The 22595-nt window shown below is 50.6% G+C and overlaps 1 protein-coding gene across 5 annotated transcripts in view; it reads left to right on the top strand.

The window, feature by feature from the left end:
• Positions 1-22595, top strand: part of KSR2 (kinase suppressor of ras 2) — a 436218-nt gene that overhangs the window by 352421 nt on the left and 61202 nt on the right. For all 5 annotated transcript variants that reach the window (XM_042961772.1, XM_042961770.1, XM_042961771.1 and 2 more), the window contains exons 12-16: positions 1350-1515; positions 9340-9381; positions 10044-10116; positions 13867-13915; positions 15836-16203. In XM_042961772.1, the coding sequence (XP_042817706.1) occupies positions 1350-1515; positions 9340-9381; positions 10044-10116; positions 13867-13915; positions 15836-16203 (698 nt within the window). The remainder of the gene's footprint in view (positions 1-1349; positions 1516-9339; positions 9382-10043; positions 10117-13866; positions 13916-15835; positions 16204-22595) is intronic.

Raw genomic sequence — 22595 nt, 5'->3', positions numbered from 1 at the left:
TACACTGACTCTGGAGTTTGGCAGGTAAACGTACCTGTTGTAAAATAACCAGGTCCTACAAAACCATCCCCAGGCACCCGGAACCAGTCAGAGTGATGGACCTCTGAGTAATGGAGGGACCAAGTGACCACTGTCTTCTGAGTGGACAGATTAAAGTTCCAGCGATGCTGAGATTGAGAGGCAGGAATCCCTTTTATATGATGTTGAGTATTTGCTGGCATTATTCCCACTTTACAGGAGGCAAAACTGAGGGATGGAGAGGTTAAGCGTTTTGTCCAGAATGTATGGGGAAGGGGTGGCTATGGGATTTGAATCTGGGTTTGCCTGACTCGGGCTCCTGCTGGTTTTAGTTTCCTGGGGCTGCCTTAACAAATGACCACAAACTGGGCAGCTTAAACAACAGACCTTTTTACCCCCTCGCAGTTCTGGAGGCCGGAAGTCCGAAATCAAGGTGTTAGTGTGGGATTGGTTCCTTTTGGAGGCTCTGAGCGAGGATCCATTCCATGCCTCTTCCCTAGCCTCTGGTGGCTCTGGCAATCCTAAGTGTTCCTTGGCTTATAGATGCGACAATCCAGTCTCTATCTCTGTCTTCGTGGGGTCTTTTCCTCTGTGTGTGTCTCTCATTTCCCATTTCTTATAAGGACACCTGGAATGGGATTCAGGACCCACCTGAATCCAGAATGATCTCCTCTTGAGATCTGTACCTTAATGACATCTGCAAAGACCTTTTTTCCAGATAGGCTCACGTTCTGAGTTTCCCAGGGGGCAGGTCTTTTGAGAGACACCATTCAAGCCACTACCCTGCTCCCGATCCCACCGCCGCCAGGGCCCTTCTGAGGGTGCACGCGGGGGTTCCATCTTCGGGTTTGCTTAGAGCAGGTTCGGGGCCCAGCAGAGGCCACGCCGGCTCTGCCTGACACGTGAGGGAAGATGCTTTCGCGTTCTCTCTGGAGCGGCCAGGCTGTCGATTCTTTAATAAACACTTGGGAGGAGAGGTGTTAGGATGGAAAGAGCACTCTGGGCACCTCGGCGTGGGACTTTCCAAAATCAGAAAGGCACAGGGAGCTTGGCTGTCGCCTCCGTGGCTTTCATTATGTGGTAACCTTTCAGTCCGGAGTCCAAACAGCGGACAGGAAATTGATGCCAGAAACTGTTCCTTCCACAGCTGGATGCAACCCAGCTTGCAGGTGGGGATGATGAAGCAGGTGGGACTTTGGAAGGTTCTGGTGGCAGAGGAAAGGGGGGGACTAAGGATGCCGGGGTGGGGTTCCTTCCTGCTTGCTCACTCTCACTCACGTGTCTCTGCATCTGTGCCTGCCCCTGTCCCCTGCCCTGTTTTCTTTCCGCAGGACCACATCCCTGTCCCTTACCAGCCGGACTCGAGCAGCAACCCCTCATCCACGACGTCCTCCACGCCCTCCTCGCCAGCACCCCCCCTCCCTCCCAGTGCCACGCCGCCTTCTCCCCTGCACCCTTCCCCACAGTGCACAAGGCAGAAGAACTTCAACCTGCCAGGTACCTTTGCACTTGGGGAATCGCGGGGACCGCGGGAGGGGGAGGTTGGGTTCGAACCAGAGCCGTGTCCAGCCGGTCCACGCTTAAAGGCGATGGGTTGAAGAGATGCGGGTGAGTCTTACTATGTTCAGGTCAGTCACCACATACTACTTTATCTGATCTCAGAGGATGAGATGGATGAGAGGATCCAGAAGGTTCTCCCAGCTCATAAATTCCAGAGTACCTAGCTGTGGATCTGAGACTGTGCACCGGGCTATGAGACGCTGGAGAAGCCACTCATGAGATGTTCTGGCCTCTTGGCCTCCTTTGTCATTCGACTTAAGAAAGAGATCTTTCTCTGCTCAGGTGGGCCAGACCTAAGAGTCTTCCTACCTCTTCTGAGGTCCTGCCCAGCCCACTTCCTCTTCTAGGGCCCTAAGGATTTTCTAGCTCAGCCGTATTTGCAGCACCACAGCTGATGTCAGGAAGGAGGCCGGTGGGATGAGGTCTGACTTGGCCATGGAACCAGAGTCTAGAACGGCGTTGTTCCCTCTGGTACTCTCTAGCCCCCTGTGGCCGTTTAAATTGAAATGAATTAAAATTAAATATAGTTAAAATTTTAATTCCTCAGCCACGGTAGCCACATTTTAATTACCCATTAGCCACTGGTGGCTGCCATATTGGACAGTGCAAGCACAGAACATTTTTATCATCGCTGAAAGTTCCACTGGACAGTGCTGATCTAGGGACTGATTTCCACCTAAGCCTACAGGTTTCATGCAGAGGGAAAAATCCCAGGTCCTGCGGTCACGGGTCACACTTCCAAGCCTCACCAGCCATGACGGAATGACCAGTAGGCAGATGAAGGCCCAAACCCACACCTGGCCAAACCCAGATACAACTACCCGTTTAAGGACAAGCTGTCACCTACCCGCACTGTTTTGATCTGGGCTAAGTCCATAGGAGGAGGGCACATTTTGAAGTCTTGCAAGATTGGGATTTTTTGGTTACGTTCAAGCCTGAGGAAGTCTTGTATCTGTCTGGTATGAGGACCACTCACTCACTGGGCAGCCACCAAGGACCATAATGTGAGTCACCAGCTGGAATCATTCCAGCGAGTGCCTCCCAGAGTCAATTAGGCAAAAACCGCCTGCTGTGTCCACAGACTGGGTGCTCCCCCTGCCACCTGCAGGATGGTCCATTTCTGCTTCACTGGAAGGGGGCAAATGCAAGAAGGGCGCTTTGACACTCCATGACCGTCCCTCCGCCCCAAACCTGGGGGGAAGCGGGTCTGGGCGCTTTCTTACCCCTGCTCCATCCCATTCCCAGACACTGACTTCAGGGAATTTCCCCGGAAACTGCTGCACTGCTTCCTTATGGGCCAGGGGCTGGGAGGGGACCTCTGAGGGGAGACCTGTATGTCAGAGTGCCACAGCTCTTTCTGTCCCTAGAGGACTCTGCTGGCGAGAGACCTGGCTAACCCAGGGTGATCACTGTTTCCCTTAGCTCCCTCACTCTTTGGGGCAGGGTCCCCGAGGACGGGTCCTTGCCCGTTTGCTGCTAGCCTGCCAGCGATCCGCACCTACTCCAGAGCATCTCATGACAGTGACATCATTTGGGGTGTGGGCTGAGGGGTCCTCTGAGGGCAGGCACTTTAGAACAGCAGTTAGGAGCATGAGCTCTGGAGCTGGGCTGCTTGGGTTGAAATCCCAGCTCTACTGCTCAATCTCAGCGTCATGCTGGAGCAAACCAGTTACCTCTCTGTGCCTCTGTTTCCTCATCTGTAAAATGGGGATAATGATAAAAGCATCTACTCCATAGAATCGTGGAAGGACCAAACCTCATCATACATGTACCGAGTTGAACAGAGCGAGTGTCTCGCTGAAGGTCTTGACACATGCCAGCTGGTTCCATTATTACATAAACATAAGAATAACAAATTGCCATGGCTACCGTTTCTGGTGTTTCTCATCATCACTGCTAATTAATAGGGGCGTAATCCGAATTGTGGAAATCAAGATGAAATCCTCACATACCCTGGCATTCAGAGCAGGGATCGAATTAATCCTTTTGGAGGAGGTAATTTCACATTGTCTATCAAAGTTTTATAGGTACATTCCGTGGACCAATGATATGACTTCTAAGACTTTATATACAGATATGCTTGCATAGGGTACAGGGATCTGTACGTAAGGATTTCATTGAGATAGTGAAAACTTTGGACTCAACTCAAGTGGGGAATGGTTAAATACAAATCAAGAGAGGAATGGTTGAATACACTGTAATATATCTACATAACCAAATATTCAGCCACCCTTAAAAAGGATGGGGTGGTTCTTTGTGGATATCCTGACATGCAAGGTATCCACAATGTCTTGTAAGTGGGAAAACAAGTGATTTGCAAAGCAGTTGGTATAATAAAATCCTATTTATTCTAAAATAATTATATATAGTTGTAAGTTTATATGCATGTGTATATATACTTGTCTATTTGTATATGCACAAAAAAGCCTACAAGAACTTCCTGGCAGCTGTTTCTAAGAAGAAAAATTTTATGTTAGGCATTGCTACAGTGTATAGAGTACCAAGGAACGTACCCGTTTCATAATTGAACAATAATCACAAAATGCAATATTGAAGTGGAAAACGAAACGGGACCTTCCAGAAGAGCAGCCAGACCTTCTCCCTTGACTTAGGAGGTTTTAGCAAAATTCCCTCAGAATGACAAGTGCCTGTCTTGTTCACACAAGGTCCTAGTCACCCATCATGCCCTTGACTACAAGCCTCTGTTGATGGGAAAGGCAGCTGTGGTTATGGTTCCCTGCCAAATGTTGGGTTTTTGAAGACTATTCTGGCTAATACCTAGGCATCATAATGTTCTCAGCATTGACTGATACCTAGAACATTCTTTTCCAGAAGGGTCTATGGGGTTAACAGGCATCTGGCTCACATGTTGACCTCAGGACATACGGAAGAAGGGTTTTTAGCTGGAAAACGAAGCGCGTCAGGCACAGGCTTGGTAGGATTTATGATTGACCTCCTTGTTCTCAGCCACTTGCTTCTGAATCCTGGGGCCATGTTTGACATAGCAGGTGGCTTATGGGTGTGCTTCCTCCCTTTCAGCACCCCCTACCTCCCTTCACTCTGCCCTGATTCCGTCTCTATGCTCCACAGTGCTCCTTCCCTACCATGATTTTGTTCATTTATTAACTTATTTAGTGTCCGTGTCCTCTGTGACAATCAGAATTATCAGCTTCGTGAGACTGGGAAACATGTCTGCTTCATTCACGCTTCTACACCTGAAGGCCAACACATTGCCTACAGCTTAAGGCACTAATTAAATGGGGTTTTTTCGAATGAATGAATGAATGAATGAATGAGTGAATGACTTGAAATTCATGCACTGCCCAAGGCTGCAGATTTTTCTCTTCAAGTCATTTTCTGGCCCTCAGACTACATCCATCATAAGACATGTTTATTGAACATCTACTATGTACCCGTGGTATACAAGGCACTAGGTATACAGCCATATGCACACCAGACATGCCCTGTTTGAGTTTCCAATGGCTGCTGTAACAAATCGTCACAAGCTTAGTGGCTTAAAACAGCCCAGAAGTATCTTTTGGGATGAGCACTGGGTGTTGTATGGAAAACAATTTGACAATAAATTTCATATATAAAAAAAAAAACAGCCCAGAAGTACTATCTTACGGTGATGGAGGTCACAAGTCCAAAATCCGTTTCACTGGTGTCCACAGGGCTGGTTGCTCCTGAGGTGCCAGGGAGGAATCCACTTCCTTGCCTTTCCCCAGCCTCCAGCGGCTGCCTGCGTTCCTTTGCACACGGCTCCACCCCACTCCCACCTCTGTTTCCGTGATCGCATCTCTGACTCTCTAACTCTGACCCGTCTGCCTCCCTCTTGGAAGGACCCTTGTCATGGAAGCGGATGTAGTCACAGTCTCCAGGGATTAGGTTGTGGACGTCTTGGGCAGAGCGGCCTCACTCGGCCTGCCACAGCCCCTGTTCTCGTGGAGTCTATAGCTTCGCGGGAGAGACGGGTTAACCACACAGACGCACACCTGAAATGAGTTGCACCAAGTGCCATGAAGGGAAAGAACGGCGGTACAGCAGCCATACAGCGAGTTCAAGAGGAGAGCAAGTTGAGGTTGAAGGGTCCGAGGCGTCTGAGTTCTGAAGATGGGGGAGAGTTGGCTGGGCAGAGGGAGGGGAGCATGTGCAAAGGCCCTGCCCCAGGAAAGAGCTGCAAAAATGTCCCCGTGGCCCGAATGCCGTGAATGAGGGAAAAGTGGCACCAGGTAGGACTCAGAGGTACAGGGATGAGGCTTGGCCGGGCCTTGCAGGGCCACGGCAGGAATTCAGATTTTCTTTAAAGGGTGTAGGCAGAAGGTGACTTACCCTCCATCCTTCCTTCTAGAAGACGATCCAGGCTGCTTTGGGGGGAGGCCTTAGGGAAGGAAGGAGGGAAGGAGGGTTTCGGGGTAGAAGTGAAGTGCCTTCAAAGTGGCCTGCGTATCTCTCTGGCCTCCAGCCACCTGAGGACTCCCAGTTCCCAAGACCTCTTCAATGCCAGAGAGTCAGGAGCCGCTCGGATTCATCATCAGGAACGAGCTGTTCTCTGGCACACGGAGGGGTTGAGGAGGGAGGGGGCTGGCTCTGTGCGTGGAGACCTTCGCCAGTGTCCCTTTGCCTGACCCCTGTCCCTTGTCAGAGCGGTTTTTGCTGTCCCTCGCCCAGCTGCCACTCCATAAAAGAATGTCACTGCCGGCTATCCTTTGCTGCAGACACCGAATCCCCCGTCTCCACTGGGGAGGGAAGAGATCAGCTAAGCTTCTTGAGAACCCTGGGTAGTTTTCTCTTTTTTAATTTTAGCCTCTTGTTGACTGCATGCAATGAAAAAACAAAAAACAAAACCTAAGTTATCTAACAGAAGAAAGAAAGGTCCTTGAAGTCCTGGAGGTTGGTTTTGTTTTAAAGCTTTGCTCTGTAACCTTGGCCGAGTTGCTTCTCACCCTGGGCACCTCATTTTCCAGAATCAGGAAATGCATCCGTTTGGATTCCAACTATCTGGGATATTTGGGGATTGCTGTGCTAGGAGAGAGTTGATTAATTCAATAAACACGAGTTGTGCACCCACTGGTACCAGGCCCCTCTCTGTCCTGGGGAGTTAATAAATCAGTTCCAGCCTCAGGGGCAGCTAATGACTTCGCTCTTTGAAACCGATTTTCTCTCAATTATAAATCATTCTTGTCTGTTTATTAAGAGAGCTTAGAAAGATATTGGCCTATTCGCTGCAGCGAATGCTTATTCAGCACCACTATGCACTCTTATCTCATGGAATGATGATCTCAGCCCTGCGAGGGAAAGACTGTGATTATCCCGTGGAAACTGAGACTCGGAGAGAGTTGCCCAAGCTTTTACAAACAGCCAAAGGAAGAGTGAGGATTCAGCCCTACAGGATCAGCTTCCTACTCCTGCTGTCCAGCTCATCTTTGCTTTAAACCGGAAGTCAACAAACTTTTTCTATCACGGGCCAGATGGTAATATTTTAGATTTTGTGGGCCATATAGTCTCTGTTGTTGCAAATATTCAGCTCTGACGTCATAGCATGTCGGCAGCCAGAGACAGCATGCAAATGAATGAATGTGACTGTGTTCCAGTAAAACTTTATGGACAAAAGCAGGTGATGGTCCAGATTTGGCCCCTGGGCCGTGGCTTGTCAACCCCTGGGCCCAGCCTCTGAACCACTGCAGTAATGCTTGGTGAGTCAGCGTGCAGTTGTAGGTTGTCCCTGCAGGTAATAAAATTGCTTCTGGAAGCACGCTCACCAGTTTGGACTCCTATCTGACCCCATTCCTGCTCAGTGTGGCCTCTCCACTGCCCACGATACCCTTGTCCCCCACCCCTGCTCCAGGCCCTCCACCCCACAGGAGTAAGGGGTAAACATTAGAAACCTCGGGGATGTCCGGAACTGGCACTGGGAGTAAAATGAATTGTGGGTGAATCAGCAGTGAAGTTGAGGAAATTTCTTTTTTCCCTAAATACAGAAATTAACCCATGCTTGTGGTAGGCAGAATAATGGTACCCCCAAACTCACCACGCTCTAACCCCAGAATCTGTGGATCTGTGACTTTATAGGTGACTTGACTTTGCAGGGATGATTAAGTTAAGGATCCTGCGGTGGGAAGATTACCCTGGATTATCCAGATGGATCCTAAATGTAACCACAAGGGTCCTTATAAGAGGGAGACAAGAAGGTCAGAGACGGTAGGAGGTGATGTCAGGACAAGGGGAGCAGAGACTAGAGTCGTGGGCTCAGAGCCAAGAAGTGCATGCAGGCTCTAACATCTGGAAGAGGCAAGGCATGGATTCTCCTCTGGAGCTTCTGGAAAGAACCAGCCCCGGCGACACCTTGCTTTTAGCCCCTTATGACTTATTCCAGCACCTCCGACCTCCAGAACTATAAGAAGATAAATGTGTTATTTTAAGCCACCAAGTGTGTCATAATTTGTTACAGCAGCAACAGGAAAACTAATACAATGCTCAATGTAGAAAATTTGAAAAACACAGGAAATGCGTAGTTTCCCAATTTTGTTGAGATGTAATTGACATATAACATCGTATATGCTTAAGGCGCACAAGGTAATGATTTGGTACATATGTGTGCTGGGAAATGATCACCACAGTCCAAGTTTCTATCCATCACCACACACAGTTACAAATTTTCCTCCTTGTGATGAGAACTTTTAAGATCTACTCTCAGCAACTTTCAAAGATACAGAACAGTAATTGTGAACTGTAGTCACTATGATGTGCGTTACCTCGCCAGGACTTAATTTGTCTTCTGATTGGAAGTCTGTACCTTTTGGCCAGCTTCAGCCTGTTCCCTAACCCATCTGGTGGTTTCTATGAATTTTTTTTTTTCAAATTCCGCATGTTACGTGATCTCATACAGTATCTTTCTCTGTCTGACTTAATTCACTTAGCACAGTGCCCTCGAGGTCCATCCATGTTGCAATGGCAGGATTTCCTTCTTTTTTTTAAGGCTGAATAGCATTCCATTGTATGTACATGTGTACATATATTGTGTGTGTGTGTGTGTGTGTGTGTGTGTGTGTGTGTACATGTGCCATTTGCTTTATCCGTTCACCCATCAGTGGACCCTTGAGTTGCTTCCGTGTCTTGGCTCTTGTAAATAATGCTGCATTGAACACGGGGGTGCAGATTATCGTTCCAGGATAGTGATTTCGTTTCCTTCGGATATATTCCCAGAAGCTGGATCACGTGGTAGTGCTATTTTTTTTTTTTGCGGCACCCCCATGCTGTTTTCCCCAATGGCTGTGCCAGTTTGCATTCCTACCCACAGCACCCCACTCTTTCCCCTTTCTCCTTCCCCTCACCACACTTCTCTTTTCTCTTTTTGATAGTAGACATCTTAACAGGTGTGAGATGATATCTCATTGTGTCCTAAAGGATTTTTTGAAAGCGTCTGTAATCAAAGAGGGAAAAAAATGACTATTTTAGATTATGGTTTCACAGACTTTTCTCTGTGTGTATGTGTCCCTGTGCAGTTAACAAAAAATGGGATCGTGCTCTGGGTGACTCTCTGTTCTCCGGGAGCTGCCCGTGGGAGGGTTGGCTTGGATGTCCAGAGCTCTGCTTCCTTTATACATGCTCTCAGCCCCTTGTCATTGAGAAGGTCTGCAGAAATCTGGAACCCCTCGAGGGTGGGCAGGGAACCCATGTGGTGGCTGTGGGAACCCAATCTGTTACTTGCAGGGACAGCTCGGGGCAGTGCTCATGTTGGTATTTTCGTTCTTTTGCCAGCGTCCCACTACTACAAGTACAAACAGCAGTTCATCTTCCCAGGTGAGTCCGTGCACGCTCAGGCCCTTCTGAACGAGCCTGCTGAGGTGCGTGGGTTGCTGGAATGGACGAAGGCGAAGGTTGTTGGGATGGGCAAGCTCAAAGAGGATGGCGGTGGGACCACTAGACCCCAGGATAATGGTGGGACGTAGAGGTGGAAAAGGAAAGACTGGGAGGCCCCAAGGGCACAGTGGTACCAAGGAGATCCCAAGGCTCAAGGGCAAGGCCTGAGGAGGTGGTCTGCAATAGAAGGACAGGCCAGGGTAAGGAGGGGTCCAGAGCCCACGTGGCAGGGGAGAGGTGGTCAGGGGTGAGTTGGGCACTGGGAGACGTGAAACCAAGTGGCCACACCATCCCAAGGAGAACTCAGGAGTTGGGGGGTGATTCGGAGGTGACCAGTGGATGCTTCGGGTCAGAGGCTTGGGGTTCTGGCAGCCCCCTAGTCAAGAGTGGGGCATTTGGTTCAGGATGTCATCTTAGAACACTGGTGCTTCTGAGCAGGAAAAGCACAGGTGATTGAGAAAGGGACAGAGGGGACTGGCCAGCCCCAGGGGCACCGTGATCTGGTGACAAGGTACTAGCTGCCCCATCTCCCAGCAATTAGGTCTTTGGGGGGAGACTGTGGACTCCATGTTGGATTTCTGACTCTCATGTCTGCCTCTCAGATGTAGTGCCAGTGCCAGAGACACCGACCCGGGCGCCCCAGGTCATCCTGCATCCGGTGACCTCGAATCCAATGTAAGTGGAACAGAGACCTCCTTCTCCTGTCCTGGGTCTTCAGTCTGCTCAGGGTCACTGTCTTCTGTCTTCCTGGTCCTGGAATTGATGGGGCGGGATACTGAGGGAGAGAGAGACACGGGGAATGACTCAAGGAGAGGGAGAGGATGACAGCCTCCCTCAGCCTAGGCCCAACAAGTCGTCTGTGCTTTGTGTCCTGACCCTGCTTGTCAAGTGTGATTTCCAGGGGCTGGGCCGTTTCCTCGGGGTCCCCAGATTTTTCTATGATCAGAAAGCTAACTTTCGGTAATAGCTAGAACTTAATGAAAGAACGGTCATCCTACGTCATTGTCCCTCCCTTTAAAAAGAATAATTTAGGCTGATACCAGGGATCAGCAAACTACAGTCTATGGGACAAATCCTGTTTGCCCCTTGTTTTTATAAATAAGGTTTTATTGGGTGGCTCAGTCGGTTGAGTGTCTGTCTTCGGCTCAGGTCATGATCTCATGGTGAATTTGAGCCCTGTGTCGGGCTCTGGGCTGACAGCTCGGAGCCTGGAGCCGCTTCAGATTCTGTGTCTCCCTCTCTCTCTCTGCCCCTCCCTCACTCACACTCTGTCTCTCTCTCTCTCTCTCTCTCTCAGAAATAAATAAACATTAGAAAAAATTATAAATAAAATTTTATTGCAACACAACCATGCCCATTTGTTTATGACATACTGTCTCTGGTGGCTCTCAGACTACAACAGCAGAGTTGAATCGTTCCCAACAGAGACCATACGGCCTGCAAAGTCTAAAAGATTTACTCTCTGGCCCTTTACAGACCAAGTTTTCTGGCCCCTGGTTTATACCATTATAAAAATAATACAAACTAATTTTGGGAAATGTGGACTGTTCTGTAAAAAAAAAAGGGGGGGGGAAACTAATCACTCATAATCATATCACCCTTAGAATTTTGATGTGTGCTCTGTCTCTCGTGTTTTTATATACTTGTGACTCATGATATATGCCCTTTCCAGCCTGCTTTGTTATCCCTTAAAAAAGCTATAGCATTGCATTTTTCATATGATCTCAGACTCTTCATAGACCTTGGTCTCCATGGCTGTAAAATACTATTATCGATGTACAACAATGGCCTTAACCATTTCCCTCTTGCCAGATCTCCTATCTTCCCATAGTTCACTGTTGTAAACAACACTGCAGTGAATGTCTCTGTACGTGGCACCTTTGGCGTCCTTGGGACACACACTCTCTTTCTAGGTGGGGTATTGTTTGTGCAGCCGCGGTGAAACCACCTTCCTTGACTTAACTTCTTCGGCCGGTGGCCCAAGCGTAGGGCATGCTGGAGACCTAATTTCGATCCGACCGGTTTCCCAACTCACACTTTTGCCCATTTGGTTGCTCCCCGCTAACTGCTGCACCCTTCCTGCCCCATGTTACGGACTTTGTTAAAGACCCAGGTGGTACATCCGTGAAATCAAGGAGGCAGCAGTTTGCCAGGGAGATGGTGCTGACTTCCAGCTCCAGGTCGTTCCTCTTCTGCACATAAGCCAATTCCACAATGTGTGCAAGACGATCTCCGGGTTATTAACTGGCAGTCAGGGAGCGCCCGCGAAATACGGCGTCGGTAGCTGCTTGCGATCTGCTTAGAAGTGCATGGAGTGACGGCCACTAACACTTCACAGGAAGAAGTAATTTAATCGCCCAGTGACTGTAATCACGCCTTGATGCAGGCAGAGGAAGGCTGCCTGGTTTGTGTTTGGGTGAGGAGGGACTCCAGCTGCCTTGTTCCACCCGGATCTCCCCAAAATGCCAAGTTCCCGGCAGATGTTCCCGGGGCCGGCCGAGCCGTAAATGATTGGTTGATAGGAAAGCAGAGGGCACTTTGTGACCCACCCTTCTCTCCCCCTTTCGTTCTTGCAGCCTCTCAGACTCCCTCTGGCCAAGAGCCCCTCCCGGAAGTGGGTTGGCTCTGTCTGCAGGGTCAGCAGCCTCTTGGGGTCTCAGGGTTAGGAGAGCGGTGGCCCCTCAAGTGAGGGGGTGGGTAGGGGCCCCTGCTAAGCTTCCAGAGGTGCTCATTGTGATTCCTTCCTGCCGCCGGTTCTGTGCCTTCAGCAGCCCAGTTACAGTCTCCGCACTGCACTCCGTAAACACGTACACCTCCTCTACTCCGAAAACACACCCCCAGAAACACCTCTAACACACACTGTCCCCCACGTCCCCGTCACATGCCATGTGCTCCAACACTCCCCTCACACCCCAGTACGTACCCAGCTGTCAACACACGGTGAGCCCCCCACATCCCCCACGGGGTACACCCAACTCACGTGTGCCCAGAACAACCCCTGCACAGAGCACATCCCATAATACCCACGCAGTACCCAATCTATACTTAGTACTCACACACGCAAACACACTGATCCCTCCCCAGCCCTGCACTCAGCCTGCGCCCACGCTCAGAACAGCTGCAGCTCACGAGCTCAAGACTGCATCACACTCGCGCACGGACCCAAGCGTACGCGTGCACGTGCTCCCACCTGTGTCTTCCAGTCCTTCCAGATACGGTTTTGTTCGTTCTCACTCCACGCATCCCGGTTCACCGTGATTGGCAACATCCAGCCAACTCAAACACTGCGAGTTCTCAAAAACACATCCCATAATCTCTCCGGGGAATTTCCATCATGCTCCATCTATTCAGTTCATGCCTGACTTTTGGCCCGTGTCACTTTCAGCCTTCCTGCACGATATCTCCGTACTTGCGTTCGTCCCTTCGGTAGTAACATAATAGTCCCCAAAGTCAGGAGCCACGCAGGTTTTGACTCTGTATCCCTCGGAGGGCCTCGCCCCGTTCCTGACACATGCAGGTTTCCCCCACTATCCGAAAGTAGAGCATTCCTACAAAACCTTTCATAAGCCAACATGGTGTCATACGAAGACGCGATTACCATTCATTTATAATGCAAAAATTGGCGGGTGTCCCCAGACCTGAGAACTTTCTCCCTTAGGCTTCTCTGATACCTTAGGACGCATCTTGCTAACGGATGCACAAAATAAATCGAGATAAAGCACAGATGCTCATAGATACTGCTCAAAGGTGTGGAGGCTTGAGGCTGAGATGCTGAGGGTAGGGCCCCAGGGAAGGAGCTTGGAGGCATCACTCACACTGCTCAGGGTGCCCGCTGCCTCCGTAATGGCCGGCGGCAAAGCAAAAGCTGAAGGCAACTTTCGCTTGTCACCCCTTTCCACAAAAGCAAAAGTCCTCTTGGAATTTCTTTTGGTCAGCAAAACAGACACCAGTGTAGATCTTTCATAAAAGCAAAGAGGCATGGCGCTGAATTTCAAAAAGCAGGGGGCGGCGGGGGGGGGGGGGTACCTGTAATCCCGAACGCTAAGGTTCTTCCAGAAGATTCGGAACCCAAATGAAGGTTAGAGGTCTCGTTCATTCTTTCCTAGCACACACCCAGAGTTCTGAGGATTCTTCCACCCGTGGCATTAGGCCAGTTTATAAGGAAGCTGCTAGATTAGTGGAAACCAAAGCAAGAAAGAAAAATGAGCCCTGAGCAGCCCAGAAAGCCTATTGAAAACAGTGTTCTTGTCCTCGCTTCTTCATGGCGAGGTTATGGATTAGTTTCGACGCAAGTGTTGAAGTGGATTTTGAGATGAAGGCTTGATGGCCAGGGCTTCTCGTTCAAGGACTCTTGATACGCGGCTAGACAATACACAGACCTACCTTTTCACGTGAGGGTCACATCTATTTTTCTTTTCTTTAAAGCTTGGAAGGAAATCCATTACTTCAAATTGAACTGGAGCCAACCTCAGAGGTGAGATTTGGAGAGAGTGGCGCACCTGTTTCCCGGGGGTTGCCCAGCGCTTGGCAGAGCCGATGGATGTCTTTAATGACGCGGAGGGCTTGGGGCGGCGGGCGGTGGGGTGGCCCTGTTTTTGATGGACGTTCTAACAAGCGGGGGCCCCTCCCGGCACCAAGCCTAGTGGGCCGTTATACGGCGCACATCACGGAAAAGCTAGCTGTGCAGACGTTGGCAAGAGATTTAGATTCTTAGCGGAAAAATCGGCCTAGGGCCAGGTGAGTACCAAGGGGGATGTGCCCCACTGCCTTCCAAAGAACACGTGGGAGGAGGCAGAGTCCTGGGGACACCGAGCCTGGCAGGCTTTTGAGAATGGTCTGGGGCTTCTTCTCATCCGCCAGAACTTCTGGAGGAATAAACGAAGTGTCCTGGGTAAGAACCATGGAGTCCTCAGCTCTGTGGGTGTGCCCCGAACTGAAAGGAATAGAGCCAGGGTTTCCAGAGAAAACCAGGTCCTTTCGGCAGGTATTGTGGTCCTTGAAAAATTATCCCTGGGGAAGCCAGTGTTTCCTGTGTTGTTTCTCCTGAGTGGGCCGTGAGGGGCAAGTTTGCTCAGGTTTGGGCTCGGGAAGACCAGCGGCCAGCCAAAGGGCCACTGCCTCAGGCTGCTTAATCAGCCCCCAAGCCTCTGGGAATCCCCACTGGCTGGGGTGCCTGCTGCTCCCTCACTGGAGCTAAAGAGGCCGTGGGGCAGGACACTCCCAGCCCCCATGCTGGGAAGGTGGGTCCCTGGCCCTTGAGCGGCTAATGATCGGGGTGGTCATGCCTAAGTGTCCGGGGGCCCTGTGGGTGTGCTGGATAAAAATGCGAATTTCTGGCCCTGGCCTGCTGCTTTCTGATTGAGCAGCTCTGGGTAGAGCCCAGGAATCTGCATTTTCCCGGGAAGCCCAGTCGCTGTTGCATACAGGTGGTCAGGTCTGTGCAAGGAACTTAACAGCCTTTCGTGTCATTGGAAACCTCACACCATCCCCAGGGGCAGATTTCATCAGCTCTGCTTTATGACGGGAAAAAGGAAGTCTCAGAGAAGTCCCGTGACTTGCCCAAAGTCACACAGAGGCCAGATTTCCGCTCATTTCTTCTGATTGTTAAGCCCATCCTATCAGCCAGCCTCTCTGCCCTCGCGTCTGCATAGGAAGCCCAGGTGTCTGGCCCGTGCAGAGTAGCTGTGACCTCTCCCTTTTTCTGACTCATCCATTCCAAATTCCCTGGGGGAAAAAGGCACTCTACATTGAGGATCGTCACATGCTCTGTGCAGACAGCTGAGGCACACGTAGTTGTGCCTGTTGCCTTTATGACACACGCGTAAGGAGACAAGCCACAACATCACGGTAGAATAGGAGGGCGTTGGATATTGGGAGTTGAGACACCTGAGATTTAACCCTAGCTCTGCCTGGCTGTGTGATAGAGAGCCGGGCATCTCCCAGGGTGACCAGTCAACTCTGTTTGCTGGGACTGAAGGGCTTCCCGAGGGGACTTTAAGTAATCTCTACACCCAGTGTGGGGCTCCAGCTTACAACCTTGAGATCAAGAATCACATGCTGTACTGACTGAGCCTGTCAGGTGCCCCCACCAAGGGGACTTTCAGTGCCCAGACCAGGGAAGTCCCAGCAAACCGGAATGGGTGGCCCCCTAGCATCTCTCTTCCATGAACCTCCGTTTCCCCCTTAGCACAGGAGCGTGGGATTACCACGATCTCCCTTTCAGCCCCTTCATTGTATACGATTCTAGACGAGAGTGGCCTGCTCTAATAGGTTTGTGTGCACACCAGCCGAAAATGCACATGGAGACGTGTCCCAGTGGGACCCAGTGGGACCTCGTGGGAAGGCGGGGCAGTGTCGGGAGCCGCTCTGACCGCTCTCCCCTTTCCGCCCACAGAATGAAGAGGGCCACGACGAGGCCGAGGAGTCGGAGGACGATTTTGAGGAGATGAACCTGTCCCTGCTCTCAGCCCGGAGCTTCCCACGCAAGGCCAGCCAGACCAGCATCTTCCTGCAGGAGTGGGACATCCCTTTTGAGCAGCTGGAGATTGGCGAGCTCATTGGAAAGGGCCGCTTCGGGCAGGTGTATCACGGCCGCTGGCATGGCGAGGTGGCCATCCGGCTGATCGACATCGAGAGGGATAATGAGGAACAGCTCAAGGCCTTCAAGCGGGAGGTGATGGCCTACAGGCAGACGCGGCATGAGAACGTGGTGCTCTTCATGGGTGCCTGCATGAGCCCACCCCACCTGGCCATCATCACCAGGTCAGTCCTGCTGGGGATCCCCACCCGTGGGTCCGTCCCCAGAGCTGTGCTTCTGGCAGAGTTGAGAAGTGGGGGTTTCCGGTTGACTCGTCGTTCCGGTGAGTGGAGCGTCTCCAGCTCTACCGATTCATAATTGTGTGGTTCTAAGACTTGAGAGTCCAGGAAGTGCTTTTGATGGTAAGACTCTTTGGCAGAGCGGGGCCACGGGGAGAGCGCTGAACGGAAGTTAGGAAAGTTGGTTCTAGATGCCCCCCCCGTGCCCCAAGTATTTGTGAAACGATATCGCTGAGACTCACTGTCTCCACGTGTAAATTGAACGGATTGGGCTAAATCGGAAGTCGGCAGACTTTTTCTGTAAAGGGCCCAGTAGAGAATAGTTGTGGCTTTATGGGCCAGACCGTTTCTGTAGCAACTGCTCCACTCTGCCACTGTGGTGGGAAAGGAGCCCCAGACAAGATGTAAGTGGATGTACGTGGCCGGGTGCCAGTAAAACTTTACTTACAAAAGCGAGCAACGTGCTGGTTTTGGCCCTCGGTCCCTGCTGTGCCGATTCTGGACTAAGATTCTGACAGCTGTTACTCTGGCTTTCGTTAAAGCAGCAGATGACATGTGGAGAGCTTTACCATTGCTATCTTAAATATCCAGGGTCCGTGGTCAATACCTGCACAGCAGGGGTAATTAACAGAGAACTGACATTAAGGAAACGTCAAATGATAGCAACTTTCCTGAACTTGCTCTCTAACCTCACCCAGTGACATGGGCATTGGAAAAAAAAAAATAGCTTTGGTTTCAGTCGAACAGCTGTGCAACTATCCTTTGGTGTGTGTTTCACCTCTGGCTGCTGTTCTCCCGTTGCATCAGGACTGGCCACAGCAGTGCTGTTCTTGGTATGGCCTGTGATGCCAGGAGTCACTTAGGAGCTGTCTGCTTCCCATTCTCAGCTCAAGCAATAAGATCTCAAACACGCAAGCCTCTCCTCTCGGCAGGTGCGTAGCAGGAGCTGTGAGCTCAGGGAAGAGCTGGTGTGTTTCGGGTCTGTTCCCTTGTGATACAGAGCATCCTTGAGTCCATTTACAGGATCTCAGTGGTCAGAAGAAAATGGGTTATTGTCTGTCATCATTGATTATGCAGATGATGGATTGACTGGAACCCATGTGTCAGATGGTAAATGTTTTCAAAGGATTGGATTTCAGGAGATGGCTCTTCAGTCCTCCTTAGACCAGGGTAAAAATGGTCGTCCTCCACTCTAAAAAGGACAGAAGAGGCTCTCAAATAACCAGCTCAGATCAGATTTAGGGGCTGAGCTGTTCCCATGAGGTGAGTGTATCAGTAAGCTTTTGCTGAGTAACAAATTACCCCCAACACTCAGAGTTTTCCTCTCTTCTATGGACAGTTCTGTGCTGAGCCAGGCCCAGTAGCTGGGCTCTTGGATATGTCTGTGGTCAGCAGGCAGTCAGACAGGGGGCTGGTCCTTCTTGCATGGCCTCATTCACACGTCTGCAGGTTGGCAGGTTATCAGCCGGCATGCCCCGATTCTCTTCCTGATGGTCTCTTTTCCCCCAACAGCTTAGCTTGGGCTCATTCCCATCGTGGTCTCAGGGTTCCAAGTGAAGGAAGAGGTCAGGCCCTGATGGGCAAGGGCCTTTCCCTCCTCTGTCTGTGTTGCATTGGCCGACGTACATTGGCCAAACCAAGTTGCGTGGTCAACCTAGATTCCCAGCACGAAGAAACAGACTCTGCCTCTGCATGGGAGGATTTGCAATGTCACGTTACAGGGACATAGATGCAGGGAGGGGGACAGTTTGTGGCCACTTCTAAAACCTGCCACCACTCCTTTCCTCATCTGTGATCTAGAATGTGTCATTCTTGTGCAGAGCCCTTTACTTGGGGTGCCTGCCGCTGGCCTTCTGCCCCACTGCTCCCACCAGTCCATCACCCCAAATTTCTCTCTGGTCAGCTCCTCACCTTCTGGCTTGTTAACTCCTCTTTTGTACATCCCCAAAATAAAAATTTGAAATCCACTATCTCCTCTCCTTACCTGGCTCTTCTGAGAACCTCTCGCCTCCCGCCCTCTGACTTGCTTGGTGTTATTGGTGGATCCCAGTTCCCCGAGCCTCCCTCACCCCTTTCCCAAGGGCTGGCTAATTGGAAATGGACAGATTCAGTTAGCAACCATCCTTGAAGAACGAGTGGTCATTATGAAAATGTGTCACTCATCCCGTAAGCCAGCTGCGTTTCTGGCCCTTTTCTATTATGTACAAACTCTGTGCCCCCCTATCCCCCCCTCCCCGAGCGCCATAACTGCCTGCAGATTTCGCAAATAGCGCAGCCTTTTCCTGGCACTGTGATAAAGACTCTGCAGCTTTGGGACATGTAATTGGTCTCTGAAGTGTTTTGGTATTTTGCGTGAAGAAGCCAGATGAGCCCCCAAGTGGCATTTATACCATATTATTGTGTCATTACATATTTATCTTAGGGAGGGGCTCTGTGCATCCCTCTCTCCCATTTAGTACCGTCCACTTGTTGACCATCAGGTCTCTTCTTTGAACGTTCAGTTTGAAACCTGGTATTCGAGTAATTGGATTAATCACCTGCATCCGCATAATTGGCTGGCAGAGGTTGATGGTTGGACAATAGCCAACCAACTGGAACAATTTTTGGACCCTGGATTTATTTTACAGAGAACATAAGACCAGATAATTACCTGGCATATTCCGGCTAAATTCACAATGGCGTGTTCTAGCCAATTACTTAGTAATTATCATCGAAGTTAACAAGTATTTCTAAGATTAGCTTCCTTGTAATGCGATGTGTATGGCTCTTGGGGAATGAGTAATAACCAACTAGTTACCCAATTGCTATACCCACAAATACAATTAGCCGCAGGATTGCTAAATCGTTTCACGATTGGGTCATTATGAGATTATTGCTAAAGCTATTGGCAGAATGTGCCATCGCTCATTTTAAAAACTCCAAATGGAATTTGAAAGCCGACAGAGTTGAATGAAAACACCTCCCATCGTTCTGCCTTGCTGCGGCGTTCCCTGGGCCTCAGTGTCCCCATCTGCTGATGAGGAGGTAGACATCGACGCTTGTGGCAGGGTCCCTCCGACTCTGACAAAATGCTTTGGTTCTCGGGGGATGGGCTGGTTTGAGAAGCAGCCTGGAACAGCTCTGGAGCAGGGCTTCTGGAAATATGGTCCACCCGGGTCCCCTGCGTCAGAGCCAGCAAAGGGAAGAAGGTCTTTCAAATGCAGATGCCTGGGTGCTATACTTGTATTAGTTTCCCAGGGACATTGTGATTAGTACATACTTGGTGGCTTAAAATGACACACGTTTAGGGATGCCTGGGTGGCTCAGTGGGTTAAGCATCCTGCTCTTGATTTCGGCTCAGGTCACGATCTCAGTTTGTGAGTTTGAGCCCCACGTTGGACTCTGTGCTGAGCCTGGCATCTGCTTGGGGTTTTCTCTCTCCCTCTGTCTCTGCTCCTCTCTCTTTCTTTCTCTCTCTCTCAAAATCAAATAGACATTTTTAAAACAACACACACTTATTGTTCTGCAGTTCTGAGATTGGAAATCCAGAGTGGGTCTCTAAAGTGAAGGGCTGTTCTCCTTTCTGGAGGCTCTGGAGTAGAACGTTTCCTTGTCTTTTCCAGCTTCTAGAAACATTCTTTGCATTCTTTGGCTTGTGGCCCCTTCCTCCATCTTCAAAGGCAGCATCGTAGCCTCTTGCTTCCATGGTCACATAGCCTTCTTCATGGTCACAGGTCTCACTCTTACAAGGACACTCGTGATTGCATTTAGGACACAGCCACCCAGAAACACCTCTCATTTCAAGACTCTCAACTTAAAATTTTGTTAATGTTTATTTATTTTTGAGAAAGAGACAGTGTGTGAGCTGGGGAAGGGACAGAGAGAGAGGGAGACACAGAATCCGAAGCAGGCTCCAGGCTCCCAGCTGTCAGCACAGAGCCCGACGCGGGGCTCAAACCCACGGACCGCGAGATCACAACCTGACCCAAAGTCGGACGCTTAACCAACAGAGCCACTCAGGCACCCCTCAAGACCCTCAATTAAAATCACATCTACAAAGTGCCTTCTGCAATACTGAGGTCACAGTTTCCAGGGATTAGAACCTGGATATCTTCAGGCTCCAGTTTTCAGTCTGTCACATCACCTTGGACCTAGTGAATCAAGTCTGTTTGTAGGTTAAGACTTTCTAACCAAGCCCCCCAGCCCATTCTAATCTAATATTTGGGAGCCACACCCTAGGGAGTGTTACCAGGGAGTACCTACTGTGTACCCAGCATAGTGCAGAGGGAAATGGAAACAGGGAAGTTTTTGAAAAAAAAAACAAAAACAAAAATAGACCAGACAAAATTATGAAATAATCAGGATCTCGGTGGGAAGAAATTTATTTGTCCAGTGGTGACAGGAACATGGACCAACCTACCTCAGTTGGGTGCCATGGAGACAAAACCAAAGCAAAACGCTACAGTTGACGTCGCCAGGAAGGCCTCATTAGGGGGAGCCTGATCCCACTGAACCATCGGGGCCATGTTACAGATGTGGAAACTGAGGCCAAGAGAGGAAAGTGGGGCCAGGGCAAGAGCACAGGTCTCTGTGAATGTACTTCACCGTCTGACAGCTTGCAAACCCCATCGTCCCCCAAAGCTTGTCCATTCATTCATTCAGTCATTCATTCATTCACCAGATACTTAGTAAACACATTACGTAGCAGACACTTCTCTGGATGCTAGGGGATGATGGTGAGCAAGACAGATGTGGCCCTTGTTCTCAGAGTCCTGTCATTCTAGTGGGGGAGACAGACTACTGCTAAGTAGTAATGAGATCGTTTGAGTAGGATCATTTGAGTGTGTTGAAGGAAATAAGCCAGAGCTGTGCCGCAGAGGGACCGGGGGACTGGAGTTATCTTAGGCATGCATTGTGTGTGGAAGGATCCAGGCAGCCTCTCTGAAGAAGTGAGATTTGGGCAGGGACCGGAGTGTGAGGAGCCAGCTGTGCAGACAGGGCAGGGCACACCCAGTGGAGGGAACAGCACATGCAAAGGCCCGGGGGTAGAATGAGCAGGATGTGCTTCAGACTGGAAACAAGACTGTGGTGGCAGAACATGGTAGAGAAGGACGAGAGGGTAGCAGGTGAGGAAGGAGGCTGGCGGGAGCCAGCCTGGGGCCAGGAGGGGTGCTCACGCCTGGTTGAGGCGGGCACTTTTTAAAATAATACCAATGCCTGCAACAGTCCCTCAGCCTCAGCTCTGTGACATTTATAGGGGTCTGGCCTGTGCGCTGTAGAATGGTTAGCAGGATCCCTGCCCCCTGCCCATGAGATACAATGGTACCAAGTCCCTAGTTGTGAGAACCCGAAATGTCTTCAGATATTGCCAGGTGTCCCCTGGGGCAAAGTCACCCCCCAGTTGACAACTAGTGCCTGAGAGTCTCTGATTTAATTAGTCTGTATAGGCCTGGGGTTTCTGTACAAAACCTCCCCACATGACTCTTTCTGGCGGCTGGGAGACCCCCCCCCCCCGCCCTGCCCTGAGACCCTCTCCTGTAACGGCCTGGAACACTGGCGAGAGGTCTGGATTTTATGCTCAGGGAACCAGGCGGGTGGTGGGCCGGGGAAGGGGGAGGGGCGGGCAGGAACTGGTGTCTTCAAGGACAAATAAAACCTGAGAAACTCCCAAAATAGAGGGCGGGGGCCCAAGGGGAGTATTTTGACAGCCGCGGAGGCAACAAAGCTCAAGGAAATGTCAATGTATCGCCCCGGCTTCCCGCTACGGTCAGAGCAGATGACTTCACCAGGCGCCAGTGTTCTTTCCCCGCGGCCCAGCCCGCTGCCCGAGGCCAGACCAGACTGGGAAGCGCTGGGTTGTGAGAAGCTCCGCGTGCTTGGTTGCTGTCTTGAAGGTATGCACCAGCAGCGGGGGGAAGCCACCGCTAGGGAGGGAGAAGCCGCCCCATTCCTCCCAGAAAGGTATCACAATGTCCTGAGGCCCTCATTAGCTCCCGCTGCAGCCCCTCCAGCCCCCTCTCTGGAAAGGAAGAGACGGTGAGCTTCGGGGGGCCGGGCAGAGACTACAGCTCCATCACATGGTTCCTTCCCTTGCACCTGCAGGAGGCACAGCTGATGCTCATGTCTGAAACCATTTCCCTGCTTGAGGGGCATTTATATTTAATGTGGATAAATGCAGAGCACCCAGAGTAAACCAAAAAAAAAAAAGCAGCAGATTCCACCAGCCTTCAGCAAGCGCTTCGCTTCGGGCCAGGCGCGGCGATCTTCTCCCATTTATGATTGTGCCCACTTAACAAGTGGGAAAACTGAGGTCAGACGGGCGCAGGGAGCCCCCTGCCCGGGTCATAGAACAAATAACT

This window comes from Panthera tigris, chromosome D3 (assembly GCF_018350195.1).
Source record: "Panthera tigris isolate Pti1 chromosome D3, P.tigris_Pti1_mat1.1, whole genome shotgun sequence".
Classification (NCBI taxonomy): domain Eukaryota; kingdom Metazoa; phylum Chordata; class Mammalia; order Carnivora; family Felidae; genus Panthera; species Panthera tigris.
This window is presented reverse-complemented; position numbering and strand designations above follow the sequence as displayed.